We start from the raw sequence: 21,166 nt of genomic DNA, 5'->3' as shown, positions 1-21,166 counted from the left end.
CAATCGGATTCATTGTCACGACAACGAGAGCATTTTCATCCAGTGGCCCCTGTTTGATGCGTGGTTGCCATGGCGCTGCGGTGGGCAAATGTGCACTGGCGATTTCTGTGACACGTTACATTAAATTACAATGAGGACTCGGGTGGCTTAAGCGATTGGCAGACTGAATTCCTGCTGGCAGAATTGGTCTTCTTGAGATAATCATGATATCTATTATCACCATTTATTGATATTGAGGCGGAGAAGGCAGTTACTAGGGATCCATTGCGTTACTAGGGGAGGGGGAGAGGGAGAAATGATGTAAGGGGATGCTGTGCACACAAGTGGTATCCAACATCCATTCTCCACAGGTGTCCCATTGATGTATGTAAATCTGATGAGGTACATGCGTGTCACCAGCCGGCACGAAAGGGACTGCACTACAATAGCACTTTTCTTCCCAAAATGGCACATCAAAAAATTTCATGTGCCGACACACACAGAAAAAGAAGGGCACCAGATAGCGTGCGAAGTTTTGTTCTCCACCAACAAAGAAGAGATCTGCTGGCATTATGTGCCCAGCTTCCCTGGTAAAGTGAGGATTATGAAGTTTGGGGAGTGTTCATGGTATGTGGAATTGTATAGAGTTCAGTGCAGGCAGAGTCCCAAAAACATCTAACATACAAGTATAGCTCGGATGAAACTAGATTGCATGTTACATCTCTTCTTTTACAATTCTACCACACTTAAACTGATTCGGCTTTTTAATATTGAGCATGCACAAAGTTCTGTAGGCTCATTCTCATTTCACTACGATATGATCAAAATGGCTGTGAAATTTTGGGGAAAATGTTTCCCTCTATCATAATAATAATGTTATATCAGGGAATGAAATGACTGGCATAAATACATCCCAGTGCTTAGTCAAAGCTTGCTACAAGTTGAACAGTTTGACTTCAGCATTAGTTGCCAGACTCAACACTACAGTGGAGGAAAAATTAATGGAAAAAATGGTATTGAGATTATTGTAACAGATGGCCACTTTACCATTATCAGGCTCATAAATTTCCCTCTGTTTCACTGAAATGATAAAAGTTTCATGTAGTTTTGGAAGGGCTCCATTTTTGTTGATCAGTGACTGCATCAGAATATTGATACACAGAACTGTTTAAATAGATTTCTATGCTGACGCAGTGCAGTCACCTATACCCCATTCATATAGGGCATTATAAGGGTCCAGGAGCACTGCTGAATCCCACTGAGCTCTGTATGAACAGATAATTAGGCCCTGGAGTGCTCTAAAGTTTATGCCCTTCTCGAGGCTTGGCCCAGGAGCACTCCTAAAGTGCTATAAACTCTGTTTAAACAGTCACAAACGCTCAACGCGTTCTGGAAGAGAAATGCAGTGTGCAGTGTGCACTGTGCATGCAGTTTGTATGTTAGGAGTTCCTGCTTAAGCTGCATTTACACCACGTTCCCAGCAACCACGGCAGCCCTGTTTCAGGCCACCGTGGAAAAAACGGGACGGGCGTGAAATGACGCGGTGAGACGGGATTGTCAAACACAGCAGGCCGTGATTGCCGTTGATGCTGTGTCAGATTTTTAAACCGTTAAAAAATTTACCACGGCAGTCCCGGTGCTGATGAGAAATTTTGTATGCCTTGATAAAACGGGGTGAATGCAACACAACACGACGGCACGTGATAGACTGTAACAAAACTCGGAGGCGGGCCGTGGCGGGACGTGACGGAAAATATTGGTAGTCTAGCCTGATCAGACGCAGTGAGAACAGCGTCCCATGTCATTATGTTCACCGGGGACGAGAACTGGAACGAACAAGACTACAATTTGTAGAATGCGAGGCGGGAAAAACAGGAGAATGTCTCATCTAGCCATGGCGTACTGCATTTCGGGCAAATGGGGCTGCCATGGTCGCTGGGAACATGGTGTAAACACAGCTTTACACGAGAGTCATATACCCCTTTCATAAACTCGATAATGCTGATAATATCTGCATCATTTGGTCGTAAAATCGGAGCGGGGGAAGAATTATCCGCCTTTTTTCGACCCTTCTATTATCTGCATAATAGCAGCATCGGGACCAGATTTGGAGTTTGTGAACGCAAACCCAAATAATGCGGATAATTGCCGGGGTGCGGTCAAAACGTCACCTGTCTTTGCCGCAGGAGGGACGTGTGCAGTCACCATGATGATTATCCGCCTTTTTCAGGACGGGCGCTCGTAAAAATAATGCGGATAATTTTCAGAGTTTGTGAACGCATTTTTTATTGAAATGTCCGCATTATTCTTAGGCGGATAATTGAAGGATGAGTTTATGAAAGGGGTAATAGTGACAGTTCTGCCCCTCTCAGCTAGCAGTGATTCTTTGTATGAACAGACACACAGGGGCATACTAGTATCAAAGTCAAATTGCTTCAGGAGTGCTCCGATCCCAGCTGTGTGTATGAATGGGGTATTATACACTCTGTCCAAAGTCTCCCAACATCTGTTATTTGCTGTGTGTTTCTGTCAACATCTACAATCAATTTGAAGTGACTGCCATGGCGTAATATACAAATGATGCACAGGATAGAGTGTGTTAGTGTAGGCGTGGTGCACTCGAGGGTATTTACAATTGTGAAACATGCACGAGGCGAAGCCGAGTGCATGTTGCACTACATTGTAAATACCCGAGAGTGAGCTACGCCTCCACTAACGCCACGAAATAATCCTGTGCATCATTTGTTTTATAAAATGGGTCGAAAATTCGAAAACTAACATCACTTTTCAGCGTTTTCACGTACCTTTGTGGGTCAAGACGTCCGAAGATGTTCGTCCCAAACATTTACGCACGTCGCACTCGCGGAAGTCCCGCACATACAGTATAAGTATAATGGGGGGTTGGGTTTCCGGACACTTAAGTTCCCGCATGAAAACTTACTTATTTTACATAGAATATGCACCCTTTACCTTAAAGACTTGATATAGACTCCTCATATAGGCCTACTAGACAACATACTCTGAAAACGGCGTGAGAATTAACCTGCTAAATCGTTGGATTTGCTCTTCAAAGTGACTCCATGTACGCGTCCGGTCCCATAACGCTTGGTCTACTGTACTGTACAAAGTGTACGTATAGTAGAGTATACGTACGTACGCCACACATGTTATGCACAAGGGAAGACAGGCCGGCCGGCCGGCAGCCCGAACTAGAAGTTGTTTACAGGATTGACAGCGCGTATGCATGCAATTCATCAAAGAAGCCGCCGCGCGCACAGACGATCGGCAATCTACCATAGGATTACAGGCAGTGCAATTGTACTGAAGTAAAGGAAGGAGGTGTGTCTCATTTCAGCGCTTCCTATTGGCTACATTCTTGAACCCATTTTATAAAGTTATTTGATGTGTGTTTCTGTCAGTATCCTCAATCAAAATACTGACTACCATGGCATACGTTTTGTGGTCCACCTCCCTCGAAAAAGAAAACATTTTCCCCCCTTTTTACCCTTTATCTTTGCATCTTGGTGTCATTTCTTACCTTGACCTTGAGTATCCAGTAACACAGAATCAAAAGATGATGGGATTTTAATAGGTGCTGCATCCAAAAATATGGAATAGCAGCATGAAATGAAAAGAAATTAAGATAATTTTCATCTATGAATATGCCAATCTACATCTGTCAGATTCTTTGAGAAACCCTTTGTCTCCTTTTTAAAAGAACATCTTGAATGAAGACATGTAGGCATCATTTAATTCATTTAATATACCATATGATTTTCAAACAAGCACAGTTGTTGCATCTGATGTATGATTTCATTTTGTTATTACATTTATTATTTCAAACATTTATATGCTTATAAGGATTAGCCTTTAGCATATTTGAGTGTGGCAACATTCATTTCAAAATTCTCTTCGTTATTTTTAGTTTTCTACGAGTTGATTAAGAGACGGCCATCATTTGGTTCCCTAAAAGAAATTTGTGTTACTAAAGGCTACTGTAACTATAACTGAGAAAAGATATATGTAAAGATGATTGTAGTATTTTCCTGATTGATTACATTTGATGTGCATAGGAACTTATTTGCCATAAGTGAGTAAAAATTGGCATTTTATCTTTTATTATTTGAGTTTGATTATTCTGGGGTCAGGTTCTTTAATCAAATGGAATATTTTTCCCTGGCAGGATTTCATGACACGCATGAGATGCTTTTGACATTATCATTATTGACCGTCACTCTCTGAAGTGATATCAAAACTACAACTTAAACCCTCTTCAGAATTGCACTTTCAAGAACTTGTAGAGTATGTGAAATATACCCAAATACAATATCGATTCTGTCATCTGAAGAGAGGTTTTCCCAGAGTACTGGAAACCTATGGATTGCTGTTTGTCGTAGCCGTTTGGTTCTTGCTTTGAGGAAAAGAAATCTGACATCATGCTCTATATATCGTTCACAGAGTAAGATATTACATTGCACGGATTCACAGTGAATGAGATTATACATCGTCTTCACAAAAAATGACATCATCAAATAAGACCTTTTTGATTCAAGAGTGTACCAATTTAGCACTGGCAACCTTTCATCATATGACATTTCTTGCCGCCTCTGGCGCAAGATTATTTGTGTCGCCCTCCTCTGAACTTTCTCCAACGCATCGATAGGCGCGGTCAGACTGGCAAAAGATCGCGAAGTTTGGGCCATTGGTATGCGCGCAAGCAAGAGTGCGCCGTCCGACGGCTAGGGATTGTGACGTAACAATGCACATCTGTACATGACAATGGCCTCGCGCTTCGGAGGCACCGCCCTCACACAGATCGAGAAGTTTCGCGGGAAGTTTCGCGGGAAGCTTGCGGTCACACTGGCAAAACTATAAGATCTTAAAGATCGCGATCTTAAACTTCTCGATCTTTTGCCAGTCTGACCGCGCCTACAGAGATCAAAGTGTTTCCTGGCATGAACAAACCAAGCTGGTACCCCATACTCCAGAATAGGCAATACATGTGACCCCCATACCCACAATGCATCAGTGCTCGCAGTCATAGTGTTTGAAGCTGTTTGATACCAAATCAATTAGACTTTCGACTCTACTGGGATCAAGGGGAGGAAACGCAGGGGCTCACTGCAGATATCTTTTATGACTTTTGGCCCACGAGATGTAGGCTAGATTGACAAATTCTCGGAAATTTGTAGGATATGTTTAACTCAGATAACACCTGCTTTTGTATGTTGTTGAATTACAACTGTTTGCTCAAGATCTCATCCCAATAGGAGCATCACATGGAGATAGATAAATTACCAAACCTCTGGACTTTGGTGATGCTAATCGCCAGGTATCCTAGACCGACTCTCCACTCAAGTCCATGGTGCACCAAATCAATAGTCTTGTTCCCACACACCCAAATTCACGGTTTGTGAAAAATGTTTTTGCAACATGATGTGAAAACCATTTTTAAATTCTTGTGTATTGACCCACACACACACACACACAAATGTTATCATTGCGATGGGCATTACCATGCAAAAAACAGTCCAACTTGATTTTTTTGTTATTTATTTTTTTATGGGAGGGGGGAGGGAGAGGGGAAATTCTCATGACAATTTGCCTGCACGGGGTATGCGAACAGCATGCAAAAGAAAAGCCCATCAATTTATTTCTAATCCCAGAACGCAACTTATTAGCACACACTCTGGTGCTCTGGTCACAAGTTTGTAGTCATTTTTTAGACAGTGAAAATTCACAGAACTTCATATTGAGCTAAGTGATTTTTGTTTGTTTGTTGTTGTTGTTGTTGTTTTCATAAAATTTATTATTGCCATGGAGGAGGAAGTTGATCAAACTTGCCAAGGTGCCAAAAAAGCCAGGGCAAAGTTTGAAAATCACCTTCTTGAGTTCTTGACCTAAACAAGGTAAAGGCCTCCTCCAGCAAGTTCTAGAGAGTTGCTCTCTGACCTTCTCATACCCCGTTACTTCCCCTCCCTCTCCTTGTAAAAAGAAAGAAAGAAAGAAAGAAAATAGAATAGAATTAGAAATAAAGAGAGCCTTGACGAGTGAGAAAAAGTCACTTCCCTGCTTTTTTGTTGTTGTCTCAAACAAAGCACTAAAGCGAGTTTCAAAAAGTTCCTCTGTTTTCTTCTTAAAAAAAACACACACAAACTCCCACGAGAGAATGAAGAAAGTCACCTTGGTGCCCGAGGCCAGTTTTCAGAGAAGTCTTCCTTTAGCCTTTTTGGCTAGAAGGCCGACCTGTTCACTGCTCCTTCAAGCCTCTGTACTCATTTTACATGTTGGCTTTGAGGTTCAGGTGAGCATCAACACCCCCTCCCGCTCCCCTCCCCCTCCCCCTTCCCCCTCCCCCTTCCCCCTCCCCCTTCCCCCTCCCCCTTCCCCTCCCCCTTCCCCTCCCCCGCCCCTTTTATCTTACACATACTAATCGCAGTTCACTCCAGAAACCTGTCCGATTACCTAGCACTAAAATTGTCTTAAACATCCTTCATGTTCTATCTTAAAAAGTATGTCAAGGGTTTCAACTTTTAGTCAAAATGGTACTCAGACTATTGTTATCATACATGACATCCTGCAATCAATCATATAATTTACTAATTCCACCCCTCTGCAATCGGCAGTTGTGATAGGATAAGTTTGTGTATTTAGCATTCCTTGTATTCAATGGCAACCGACGTGCTTACGTGCTGAAACGTAATGGCAGGTGCACGCTCTGCCATCGAAACCCCGAGTATATCTAGCTTTAATAACGCATTCTATGTACACATGTTATGTCCTCTATGCAAATGTGCACTTTGGACCTTTGAAATATGCCGCTCGTAATACTTTGTGAATGAGGCAGCGATTTATGTGTTGGCTAACGAGGTGACACTGGTAGGGTGCACAAGCTGGGATCATGATTGCAAAAGGAACATCCACCCCACTTAGCCCCCCTCCTCCCCCCCACCAAAAAAAAAAAGAGAAGGAATAAAAGGTCTATATTAGCTCACATGCCTGACCCTAAAAGTGCAAAGTGGAGGTGTCATTGTCTTGTGGATTGAAGCCTGTAATCTAGGCGGAGGATGCAGCTATGGTCTCTACTGTCAAGCTAAATGTCTGGTGCGGTGAGACTATTGTCTTTGCAAAGCATCAAGTCTGATGCGGCGAGACTACAAACAGTGGATGCGTGCAAAGCATCCACCGCCTATATATCCACTCGTCTTGCTTTATAGTCGTTGTTTTCTTAGTATCAACTACAGCGTATGAATCAGTGGCAACTTTTTGTGTTTCACTGTTCGTAGTCTCGCTGCATCAAACGTATTGCTTTAATAGCAAAGGCCATATTCTCATGGCATCAGACATTACCATAACAGCAAATACTATAGCTGCATTCTCTGCCTAGATTATAGGCTACGCGGATTGTGGATACAGCACATTTAATAAGAAGCTCCAAGTTCATAGCACTTGCATCCCCAGGCCAAGACACTTTGTACACAAGTTGCCTCTCTATGCAGTACTTGGCAATCGGTAGACAGCTGAATGTTATTGACAGTGAAGACTGGCTGGAATGCCCCCCTCCCCTCAAGTGGAGTGAGAAGACTATGTAGCCACGGTCACTACTGGCAAAACTTCTTGAAGTTTTAAGTTGTCACATTTTTGCCAGAGTATGACCTCAAACTTCCTGCTTCCTTGTGAAACTTTCCGTGAAACTTCCCCACTAAAACGAGGGAAATTATTCCTGAACCTCTGCAAATCATCTCAAAGTTTGTGCCGTTTGAACGTACGCAGCTGAAACTTTACAAAGTTTGTCTCATGAGCAGTCTGCTTCATGTTTGCGGTACCTCAGAAGCTGTCAGATGGCACACGCTTTCTTCTTCGTTGGTCATATGCACCAGTGACCCAAACTTTGAGAACTTAGCAAGAACTGAAACTTTGAGAAGTCTGGCTGCTAGTATGACTGGAGGAGCAAACTTTGTGAAGTGTTCCAAAAGTTAAAATTCAAGAAGTTTTGCCAGTGTAATCATGGCTTGTGTGTTTGTGTGAGTCCAGTATCAGCAAGTCATAAACAGGTGTTTAGATGGTGCCCTGAACACTGCAGCAATGATGTAGAAAGACACTTCATCAGTGACCAACAATGTATACTTTTGATGACAATATAAGGACAAAGATAGGAATGATAATGATGATGATGGTAGTGATGATAATGGGCCGGATGCATAAATGCTATCAATTGCTTGTGCTAGCTTTTTACTCGAATCCGTATGCATAAAAACAATCAATTGCTTGCTAGCAGAAGCTTTTGCTAGCAAGCACAAGCAATTACTTGCTGCCTGCAAGCAATTGCTTACAGACTAAGCATTTACTTGAAAACATATACATGCATAAAACATACCTTTTGCTTGTTCTTGCTAGCAATTGCTTACGATTTTCCAAGCTCTGTAAAATGAGCTTGAGCTTTTGCGTAACTGAGAAGTTCCCTTTTAAGCATCATTTTCATATTCATAATAGAAATACCACACTTGTGCAGGAGTGGTATAAATCTACAAGAAATTACTCCTAAGTAGTCTAAGAAACTTTTTCCTTTCAACAACGGGAATGTCCACTGGTTAGCACGCAAAATGTGATGAAAAACAGGTACGATGTCTGACTTCGGTGGAGAGCAAGGAGACCTCTCTCCACGTGCGATCTGGCAGATCCGGGCTACTACAAGTAGTGATGGGAATCAGCCAATACGTGTGTGTGTATAGATGTGTGTGCTTATCCTGTGTGTTCATTTATGAGTGTCATTTCATCACTCTTCTGCTATGTCAGGAAATGTTTCCGCACACACATGCTTGACGTCCCTTTTGTTGAAAACGCAAGCAATTGATTGTGCGGGACAAGCAAAAGGTATGAGCACAAGCAAAAGGTTATGCATATGGATTTAAGCAATTGCTTGAGCTAGACCTTTTTGCTAGACGAGCTTGTGCTTTTGCTTGAAGCAATTGCTTACAAGCAATTGCTTGTTTTATGCATTCGGCCCAATGATGATGCTGATAACACTGAAAGTAATAATGACAATGGTCGTAGTATTAGTTGATGATGGTGTAATGGTAAGAATCATTTCATTGATAGAAGTAATGATGATATTAATTGTAATCATTTTTACACTGTATCATCATTGTCATTATCAATGCAGTCATTTTTGCTACTTGTTATTGACATGCTATTATTGTTATTTCGTCATGGTCATTAACTGCTCTAACTCCTGTTAGTATGTTATTATCATAAATCATTATCATTCTTTTACAAATCAATTCAGTACAGCCATCCAGAGACCATGTCTTCCATGTGACCTTCCCTCCCGAGTGGAAGGCCGTTGACCTCTACGACCTCTTCTCCCCCTTTGGGTCCATCTCGATCAGCTGGATAGATGACACCTCTGCCCTGGTCGGCCTAGCCAAGAAAGAGAGGGCGTCGACCGGTGAGTCCAACAGTGATGCTGTTTTTCGGTCTTCATTAGAGTGTTGTGGTGTATCAAAGAAGACTTGCTACAAAGTGTGATTTTTTTTTTTAATTGTTTATTTTTTTTCCATCAAAAATGAGAGGGTGTGATTTTCAAATGTGACCCTGCATCACAAAACCACCAAAAAGTCGCCTGATGTGAATTTTTAGTTAACCCATTGAGGATGAGCTGATTTTGCTACAACACAAATTTCCCATAGACACTTGCCCAAGTATACTTTGGGCTCGTCATCAATGGGTTAACCCTAAAAAGACTGGGGGGGGGGGGGGGGGGGGGGGGCCTAAAAGGCCCCCCCTCGACATTTCGTGCGATTACTCTGCAACACGCAATGCTCTCGCCGCGATGCTCTATGACTTTTTTCTTTCGAGTTTCCCGCACAGTTTGACACCAAATTTGTGACGCCCAGGGGTACGGTTCTGAAGTTACATAATCTTTTGTACATGCACGTGAGACCGAAAATGGCTCAAAAATGTGATTTTGTGTACAAAGTCAATACAAATTGAGTTTTTTCACATGGTTCATATAGATATGCTTATTTTTACTCATAATGGCTAAAATTAATTTGTTTCAGTAGTATTATGCTTCAAAAAGGGTCTGCCACAAATTTTGATGAAAAAAACAACAAAAACCAAAGGTCGAAAAAACAGAGAAATACATAAGAAATTCATAAAACAATGAAATAAATAAGAAATTAATTTTGATACTGAATTTTTTTTCAAGTGCATTTGCTAAGAATGCCACAAAGAATATTTAGACCCAAAATGAGCACTTTTGGAGCTTTGTTTACTGATTTAGATCAAAAAGTCTGATTTCTTGCATAAATTAGCGTAATTAATCAAAATAAAATAAAAGAAGACTATTTTGGAAAATTCAAATATACAGTATTGTAGATTATATCGCACACTACCATTGTGCAAATTTCCGTGGCGATCGCGTGATCCACGGCCGAGATCTTAAGGGGGGGCCCTTTAGGCCCCCCCCCAGTCTTTTGAGCTACCAAAATAGCCCAGTCTTTTTAGGGTTAAGGGCAAACTTATGCGGTAATCACAATCATCTACTTTTCCCCTTTTTATCATGACTGAAGCATTCTCACTCCACAACAAGAATGCATTTCAGAGCTTACAGCTGATAATTCTTTTCGCAACAGGTAACAGTTGCTTTTAAAAAATCTACAAAACTCAACATGCAGTTTCGAGATAGAGATAATGCTCCATGTTTCTCATGTACATGTAAGATCAAACAGAGCTCACGTTGTGCACTGCCACAGCATTGTCGACTCATTGTTATGGAAGTTAAATAGCGCCACAACCGTTTGAGTCGTTACAGGTATATGCGATAATGAGGATTGTCTTAGAAAAACTCCAGACCAGGAAATTAGATGTCATTTAGGTCAAATTCAGAGTCACTGTATGAGGAAAATGGGCATTTTATATATCTTCGACAGAATTGCAACTCACTTTGGGATACCTCATAATAATAATGATAAAAAAAACCTGGAGCGTCACAAGGAAATGTTGCCTCTTCTTGGAAAATGAAATTGAAACAGGGACAGCCTCAATCTAACCTGACTCTCATAAAAGAGACATAGAAAAAACAGAACAAACAAACAGAGAGACTTCATCCAAAATTATCTTTACAGGAACCCAGTCCAGAAAGTAAAGGGAAAACACTTCACGAAATAGAAATCTTATTTCCTCCATACACGCACAGATGTTTGCAGGATTCATTACAGTTCTTCAGTTTTGTCAACTCATTCAAGGGTGCTTTGTGTGCTTGCAGCAAAGTTTTGATTTTAGTTTCATCACTCCGAGTGCTGGAATTTGCAAGTCGTTTATTCCTTGGTGAGAAATTGCAGGAGAGAACTTAAACCTGTATCAAACTGGCATTTGATGTCCCTTGTGTTAACTCTGTGGAGACTGCTATAGCCACAGTCACACTAGTCTTTTATCAAGGCCCTCTTGCTGTATAGTGAAGAGAGCCCAGCCGAATGGGGTTGCACGAGTGCCTTTTGGGATCTGCTTCGCATCCTTTTGTTAGCTCTTTGAATTACCGACTTTTGCTCCCCGATTTCGGGAGTAAAAGTCGACCAATCTGCGTGTCTGTCTGCCTGAGCCCAATTTGCATATATGGCGAATGCATGCTAAAGACCTCCACAGGTGGTCGATGATGCATGCAAACAGGCAGGACAACGCCAAGATGGAGGATGTGGGGAGTGTGCCATTCCATTGGTCGACCGGAACCCATTAATATGACCATTCAATAGGGTTCATGTGTCATGAATAATAATGTGTGAAGCAGATCTCAAAAGGCCTTTGCGCTGTTGCGTTTGGTGGGGGCTCACTTCGCTTGCCTGTTACAGCCATCTTACGGCAAGAGGGCCTTGACAAAAGGCTACAGTCACACTGGCGAAATATCTAGCTGTTTAGGTTTTCGTAGTTTGGCCAGTCTGAAATGCAAACTTCTCAGAGAACTTCTCATGAAATGTCCCTAGGTAAACCCCAAACCCAGGCAAATTTTCTTGAAGTTTGTACTGTCTGAACGCACACAGCTGAAACTCTGGGAAGTTTGTCACATGACCAGTCCACTTCCTGTGTGCTATGCCTCCAAAGCTGTCAGACAGCACATACTTTCTTCCTTGTTGTTAGTGTGCACCAGTAATTTCGGTCACAGTCATTTTGGTCACAGCCACAAATTGCCAGTACATGAGCAGATGATGTAATCACTGGACAAGTCTCAACCTGATATGAAAGTAAATGAAGATGTTTGATCCATGATGCAGCAAATAAAGCTTCACCATGAAATATCATATTTATTTATTTATTTATTCATTCATTCATTCTGTGTTCGTTCTTTATACAGGGTAGTCACTTCAGTACATACATAATGTAAAACTGCTTTACAAGAGAGCACTGTATGATGCATAAAAAGATTAAAATACAGCTGATAATTTGAAACAAATTTTGAACATTACGTTGTAATAGTCCATAAACGATACAATACAAAATAAGAATAAGTTAAAACAGTAATCAAGATATAAAACTGAATATAATATTAGATAAATAAATGATATATAACAATGTAATATTATATTAAATTATGTATTACATTCAAAATGATAATATACATTTATTATAACCAGTAAAATATCACAAATTTATGAGGGAAGGATCAAGAATCTGTTATAGGAAATGATGTGGAAGGTCAAAGGTCAAAGTAACTGAACTTTGGCTGCAATGTTGTTTTCTAGGGCCTGTAATTTCAACATGGAAGTCCAGTAGGGCTGTAATTCAGTGAGATGGGTGAAAATATGTCAAACCTGTCTGTAGTGGCCACCTGAGGGAGACAGAAGAGGTGGCTGTTATAGACAGGGTCTTTAACCCGTTGAGGATGAGCTGCTTTTGCTATAACATGCATTTCCCATTGACACCTGCCTGAGTATACTCGGGGACTTGTCTTCAAGAGGTTAACATGGTTTCTCGGGTGCTGTTCGTTATTCCGTAGATTTGTTATTCCAAAGGTTCGTAAATCCGAAACACACAAATTCCCTATACCTAGAGGTTTGTTAATCCGAACATTTGTGGTGTTATTCCAAAGGTTCGTTATTTCGAAGGTCCGTTAATCCGAAAATGAAATAAGGTTCGCTATTCCGAAGGCTCGTTTATCCGAAAATGAAATACATGAAGGGTTCGTTATTCCGAAGGTTCGTTAATCCGAAAATGAAATAGGGTTCGTTATTCCGAAGGTTCGTTGATCCGAAGTGATATAGGGTCCGTAACGAACCTTCGGAACAACGAGCTTTGTTTCATTTTCGGATTAACGAACCTTTGGAATAGCGAACCTTATTTCATTTTCGGATTAATGAACCTTAGGAATAACAAACCTCATCACATTTTCGGATTAACGAACCTTCGGAATAACAAATCTTCAGAATAACGATTCGGACTAAAGAACGTCGGAATAACGATCCTGTAATCGGTTTCTCTTGGGGGAGGGGGAATTCATTAGTGACCCCACGTGACAAGTGCCAGGTTTGACTATACATGGGTCAGTTCTAAAAAATGTCGATGGTCATGGTCAATGAACTGTCTTAGTATACCATTAAAGAGGTCATTCTTTGGGCAGAATATCTAGTGATCATGTGAGAATGTGAAGGCATCCCGGTAGACCACATGTGGCAGTTGAATTGCTCTAGTTCTGGTAATGAAACTATCTTATCAGATGGAATGTCAATCCAATAACCCAACTTGTTTCGTTGCCCGCTTCGTCTCAGAGAGCACTCGGTCCTTCAGGTTGTATGGTACAGAGACATTCAGTCCAACATCCTGTGGACTTGTTCTCTATAGGGTATATCGCAATCTTTGCCCCACAAACTCCCTTATAAATCCTCATTTTCCTTTAATGCTGCAGTAGGTGATTTTGTTTGGCATTGTCCCTCCATCAGTCTGTCTGTCCATCCATATGTTCATCTGTCATCTTGACCGTCCTTCCTTCTCTCCCAGCTCAAATTTTGTTTAATTTCAAATAAGAATTAAGATGAAGAACCGGCAATATACTCTATCCATTATGAGACTGGTTTCAATTAAAGAAATACTGAGGACCAATGAACATCTTTAGATCTTCTGGAACAGAACATGCTAAACTGTGATACTGTATGACATTTTGAAATATAAGAAGACTGGCATTCTTTCTCATCTTCCAAATCCTTTGAAGTCCATTTTTCACTTTAAGTCAGAAGAGGAATTGTATTCGTTGATCTTTTATAAGAATAGATGAGACATTCAGTCTCTGATTTTTGTTCAAAATGCAACAAAAAATGAGACTATTACAGAAAAAAAAACCCACTTTTTCTAAGTGTATCCATCTTCACTTTTTTTAATTCCAAAAAATGTACCTCTAATAGAGTCATGACATTTGAAAATCTTCTTTTACAAAGCAAACTTATATATTTGTAGAACTGTGTTTGGCAGTATCAAATCACCTCAGCATTGGCATAATGGTTACTATTAATGTCACGATCATCACATGTGATTATTGCCAATTAAATGATGTTAGGTATCATTGATATGAACGTATGTGTCATCACTGACAAAATGCATTGTTGTTCAAGCAGTTTTGTTGTTTTGAACTTTGTGGTTGTTATAAGACCATCTCCTATCTTCCATCAATCAATTCATACAAACACCTTTCCATGAATGTTGACAATTCATCTGGTACAGGAAGGTGAAATAAAGTCCACGAGTGGCTTCAAATTACTGTAAAAATCTCTTTTTCTTTAAATCATGCATAAAGTGTGAATTTCATTTGTTAGTGTTAATGCCATAACTCCTCCCACTTCTCATAGAGAAGAATGGATAAGGATATTCCCTTCCACTGCGATATAGAATTTCTAGGAACACGTCGACCCGGTTAGCCTGGAACGATTGTTAAAGTGATTCTCATGCTGGAGGAACTATACTCTGAATGTATACGTGATCACATGAATGTGCACGTTGGAAAGCAATACCAGTGCAGGTCAGGCTTACTGAGGAAGTATTACAGTCATACTAAATTTGCCTGCTTTTCTTTTTTTTTCTTTTTGCTTTTCTTTGCTTTTTTTTTTTCTGATCGGTGAATTGAAATATTCAAAACCTGATAATGTCATCAGGATGCATTTTGTGGTGTTGAACGTTCAGTGATTTTCCCCCCATCTGGGGTTCTCATTCTTGAAATACATCCTGGAGTGCTGCCTTTCTCAGCCAGATGACTTTGGCGGGTCTCGATGTATTTTTAGCCTTTCTGATGGGCGACAACCCCTGCTCTGCCTGCTCTGCCTGCAAGAGAATGTTGCGGCCCGCCTCCATTTGCAACTTTTTTTATGTTAGAGGACAATGGCATGCTATGAAGAAGAGAAAAATGTTGAAATGTCGGTGTCTGTGATGGTCACTTCCTTAGAAATTAACTCATGGTGTCCTGGGAAAAGTTTGCCGCAGATGTTATTGTCTGATCATTATTAAATTGGCACCTCTAATACCCCCTTTCACCCTCGTCACTCCTGTGATCACCTGGGAGATTCAGCGGAGAATCAAACAGAGAGTTAGCGAATGAGCTCCCGCTTGAATTTCTCTCGCCTGCTCTTCTGCAGTGCAAGTACATGCTATGGCGCACATGCAAACGCCTTGCAAGACGCTGTAGACCTGTACGCTGACTTTGCTTTTCACTCAGTAATCAGGAATTTACCCTTGATGTTCATGCTATAGCATCACTCTGGAATTTGGGGGCACACCCACGAGTTTACCAGGGAAGGTTGGAGGGTAAGGTTTCTGGAAAGTCACCCACCATTTCACCCGGGAGTTTACCTGTGATGCCTTTTATGCTACAGCATCACCCCCGTGTCCCCAGGAAATCTCGGGTGAAATTTGCTGAGCATGAAAGGGGTGTCCTGAATAATTGCTTTCAGAGTAAATCTTAACTCGCTGAGGAAGAGTCCTGAGTATACTCTGGCAGGTGTCTAGGGAAATGCGTGTTGTAGCAAAATCAGTCCATTCTCAACGGGTTAAATGGAGAAAGGTTACTTTGGGACCAATTGGATTCATCAAGTCTGCACAAAAGGAGAGAGAAATTAAAAAAAAAACAACAGCAACAAGATGCCTTACATGGGAAAGAAACAGGAAATGTACTTTTTAAAAATGTGTGGCAAATTCAAGAATTATTTTATTGATTTAGCAATCATGAGGCTATTGAAAATTCTGCAACCAAAACAAACACTTATATATTACGTATAACTCTAAAGAACTCAAAGTAAAAAATGTGTATTTTGTATAATGAAACCCCAGCAATGAACAGAGAAAACAAATGTAACAAACTACATCAGCAGACCACAGAAATGTCAACGGTTTCTGTGACATGACGGGCTCAATAGCCACTGCGGTCACACTAGCGAAAGATCTTGAAGTTCATAAGATTGCGATGTCCTCACAATCTTCTGTTGTCCATCCACGCTGGCTGCCAAACTTCTCAATCTTTAAATTCTTGAAGTTTGGGTTGCGAGTGCACAGTCATGCGCAAGAAAGAAGAAAGTGTACACCGTCTGATGGCTAGTGATGTGACGTAACAACAGACGCCTGTACATCACAATGGCTGCACACTTCCAAGGCACCACCCACAAACAGATGGACTGGTCACATATTAACAAACTTTGCAGAGTTTCAGTTGCTGGCATTCACACTGCCCAAAGATTGAGAAGATTGGTAGATAGCCAGGAAATAACCCTAGTGTGAGTGGGAAGTTTTTAGTCACACCGTGGTCACAGTGGCAAAACTTTGAGATCTTAAAGATCATGATCTTAAACTTCCCGAACTTTTGCCAGTGTGACCATAGCAATTGAGATTCTAAGTTTACTGTAAAACCAGAATTCTTTTGCAAATTTTGCAAAGAGCCAAGATTCGCAAAGACAAAATGCACATGAAGGTTTCTATCTGCTCTATGCATTAAAAATTTATTTTCAGGTTGGACTTCTCCTTTAAACCCCCAGAATCAGAACCACTGCTGATGAAAAACAGTGAACAACCCCCTTCCTTTCTCATGTGGAGTGTGGATATGTGGAAAGTTGCTTCTTTTTTCTTTTACTTCGCCTTGTTTGTATCATCCCAGTATCACTCCTCTCTTTGATTCGATCTCCAGAGATAGTGTTTGATTTAATGCATCCTCCAGTGAGTAGAGGTTGACGATGTAAGAAACTCAAGGTCCCAGAACCTTAAAGGGTGCGTTTATCAATGCACTTCCAGCGCAGAATGAGTTAAGGTTTCCAAACAACTTTCAGAGTGTTTTTTAATAGTAGTTGATAAATGCAAAGCTGCTTTGATTATGGGGTTAGAAACATGTTTCTATTAAAAGTGCTGGAAAAAAGTGCAATTGCAAACAAGTTTTAGCTAGAAATGTGTTTCTATGCAGTTGATGAATACAAAAAGTTGTTTTGAAATGCATGCTCTGGCCTGCCCATGCCAACCTCTGCCAAATTCTACACATCTCCACCCCTCCGGTCAAACTGCGCAGTGGAGCTGCGACATTTCAAGAAACGAGATCAGAAAAGCATTTGCAAACGCTTTTTGATAGTGGGTATAAAAAACGTGTTTCAAACATGGGAAAGTGGATAAACGTAGCCAAAGACTGATAGTTGTAAATGTGATATACAAAATCATATTTTTTCGCTTGTTTGCACCTTATAGGACACAAGAGTTTGTATCTGTGCTTAGATGTTTTATTATCATCAATATTGATGATAATTAATTATCATCAATATCATTATGTAGGATGAGAAAGCTTATGATCAGCATTTGCATGCCTGTAAATGGCTGCGACTGGCTGGAATGCTCCCCAGGGAGTGGAGAGTGAGCACTGTTTATAGTGCTGGTTAGAAATATGTATCCAGTGACTGGGGTAATACTAGTCTGTAAAGTGCATTGAGATACTTGTACTTTCTAATAGCAAGTGTGAAATGTCATTGTGCTATATAAAAGCCAGCTATTATTATTATTATTATTATTATTATTATTATTATTATTATTATTATTATTATTATCATTATTATTATTATTATTATTATTATTATTATTATTATTATTATTATTATTATCATTATCATAAACATGACATAGGATTCTAATCCCCGCATTTTCGTGTGCTGTAAACAGTCTGCCTGCTGACACTTGCATTGGTAAAACATTGGACATCTAGGAAGTTTGAAAGTAGACTTTATGGAAGAAATTGCACCATATAATTGCACAATTGCACTGCTGCACTTTTTCCCCTCATTCTTCCTCCCTTTCTCTTTATTGCCACTCAGTGAGTGGTGACTTACAAGTATATTATATTCTTACAATGTTGTATTATTTAGGCAATCATTTCTGAGGCCATTGCCCTCATCAAGCGTTTGCTTAAAGCCCAAACAAAGTTCTGGTACGCCTGTAAAAGTTGTCAAATTTCGCTCCCAAATGTAAACGTATGCCTGGGAAATGTGCAGAATAACGCTGTAATAACAAGATATTTGATGGGTAACGTTGAAAATGCGAAATATTGACCAAAAGGGTTCAGTCTCAGAACTTACCCGAACGGGGTCAGGCTAAACTCGAACTCGGGGATAACTCGGCCTCGCTTTGACGGCGGGATGAGTTGTATTGGTTGTCCCTCTGAATTGTACAGTGTTGTACTATGGGAGCGGCCTGTATAAACTACATTGTAGCGTTTCGTGTTCTGGCTACTCGCAGTAATGGTCCGAGTTGTTACAACGCGCGCATCAAAAACCTCTTTGGCGCGCATGAAAAATTAGTGTGCGCCTATCAAGTACCTCTTATGGTCTCCTGAAATTCTGTACATCAAGGGTTGCCTAATTTTGTCTTTGAACAATAGATATACTGTAACTTATGTTTGCATAAATGTATGCACAAAATACTTTGTTTATTTTCATTTTGCATTACATTGTACGTCAGAAAAAAAAATGGTGGATATTTGAAATAATCATTTGTTTAGATTTTAAATTATACTGTGCTCAATTAGTTTGTTCAATTGACTTTGTATTTCAGTTATGTATGAAAAAGAAATTCAGAAATAAAACAAAAATCAAAATCAAATGATAATGGGAGTGCATCATATCACGTTTAAACCCCTACCTTATCTGTAGATTCTCCTAATCTAATTCTGTGTTCTAAGTCTAGTCTTACCAAATTATATCATTAGTTGTTACATAGTCTTTATATTCGACAATTACTGTCAGGGCTGTCTCAGTTATTTCTGCCTATTTCAAACAAATTTGCTTACTATATATTGAAACACTCTACCAAGAAATTTATCTGGCTGAAACAATTTACTTGGATAATCAGTTGTTTTGAAGTATTCTGAGATCAAACAAATGTGTGACATAATAAAAGTTTTATACCTAACTTTATTCCCGAAGTGCTGTCACCATTCAGTAGTGGGTACTTGTAGAATACCACTATAATAGGATGATCGATTGAATCCTGCCCTAGCAGGGGTATTGAATTGCATGCAGCCTACGAGCTGTGTACACTCTTGCCCGTGACGATACTGCATGCTATGGCCCAGTGCATTGTAATTGATATTTAACTGAATATAAAACTTCATGTAGCAACCACAACTGGGTATCCTCAGAGTTTGCATTACTTTTGACTTACCTTTTTGGGTAATTTTTTTCACATTTTCTTTGTAACCAAACTGAAATAGTGTATTACAGTGTTACTTCACAAACGTTCCTTCTGATATGCATTTGTCTCCCTTTTTGAGCTAAAATTGACAGTTTCTGCAGTCATATGAAAACCATGTTTTGACTAAAGTTACTTCTTTTTTGAAAGGTCGTGGTTTATTTAGAGATCTCACGTAGGTGTCACATGAATGGTACAGAACAAAATTAGGTCCCATGACAGGTCACGCCATGGCTGGCATCCATTCAATTGCAAAGTATTCCTCATGTAGCCACATCTTTCTTATTCGGTGAAGGCCCCCTCATTAATTTTTCCACTGCCTTGAGGAATACAGTGGTGTAAGAATAGGAGGCATAAATAGATGCACTGTCACCCGAGTGTGACACAAGGGCGTCACACACCTTGGCATGTTGACAACAGGCTTTTCGTAGAATCGCCAAGCATTTGTAGTTTCACAGCCATTTGTGATGTGGTGTCTTGTAATCTGTGACGTGAAGACCGCAAAAAGACAGGGCAAGAAAAAAATAGATTCATGAGATGGGAAAGAATTTCCCTCTCCTTTAGACATTATTAGGTCAGACTTGTATTCTGTTTATGGATTTTCAAAAGTTTGGAAGAAAAAAATTGCAAACCTTTTTCACACTCATATCTGAATCTTGGAGACACTCTAGGGGATAAATCTCATTTGTTATATTGGGGAGCATTCACATCTGTTCATCTCTTCCCAAAAATGATGATGAAGGAGATCTTCCCAACCAGTTTGTGTGCATACTCCCATGCAATGTTGAATAGGCGTTTTCACATCAGCCAGATGTTTCAAAATACTGTGCTATTTTCAGAATCTGGAGCTTGGATTTTCATAACCCAATGATGAAATAGCGCACTATTTGATAATGTTTTGAAAGCTAAACTCGAAAAAATTTCCTGATCCAAACTCGGGAAATTTCCAAAGTAGCGGGATGATTTGCAAACTAGTGCGTTGCTGTAAAAGTGGAAATTTTCGCGGTGTTGAAATTTTCGTGCATTTCGCACAACCGGAAACTAGCGCGGAAATAAAAGCACGCGAATATTTTTATTTGCCATTTGTTCCTGTGCGTAATGTCTTGATTCCGCGGAATTAAAAACACGCGAAACTCTTCTGACACGGCCAAGCACGAAAAATTAGTCGCGCGAAAATATCCACTTTTACAGTATTTGATAATGTGATTTCGCCTCAAGAAATTAGTGTGATGCATCCCATCCTGCCTAATGTGTGTGACCCGATCGATCGAGGTAACCTGCACACAAATCGTTGGTAATTTGTTGAAGGCGCGCTTTTCCAACGCTCTACCATTAGAGCCATGCAGTCATGCAAAAATAAAGATGTTTACAATAGTCAGGATGTTGATGTCTGACAACTACTTCATCAGGCTTTCATGGCAATGGATCATATGGATTTGCGGTCATATAATTTGCTAAATTAATATGTTTTAAATTTAGTTGGTCAAGCATATGGACACTTACG

General features: G+C 40.2%; 1 protein-coding gene across 1 annotated transcript in view; it reads left to right on the top strand.

Moving 5' to 3' along the window:
* Positions 1-21,166, top strand: part of LOC139722484 (poly(A)-specific ribonuclease PARN-like) — a 64,972-nt gene that overhangs the window by 36,223 nt on the left and 7,583 nt on the right. The window contains exon 16 of the mRNA XM_071633774.1: positions 9,266-9,427. Coding sequence (XP_071489875.1) covers positions 9,266-9,427 — 162 coding nt within the window. The remainder of the gene's footprint in view (positions 1-9,265; positions 9,428-21,166) is intronic.

The sequence above is a fragment of the Diadema antillarum genome, unplaced genomic scaffold, assembly GCF_040938485.1.
Source record: "Diadema antillarum isolate AM-2024a unplaced genomic scaffold, OU_Dant_1.0 scf00000166, whole genome shotgun sequence".
In the NCBI taxonomy this organism is placed as follows: domain Eukaryota; kingdom Metazoa; phylum Echinodermata; class Echinoidea; order Diadematoida; family Diadematidae; genus Diadema; species Diadema antillarum.
The sequence above is the reverse complement of the archived record's forward strand: the minus strand, read 5'-3'. Positions and strand labels throughout refer to the sequence as shown.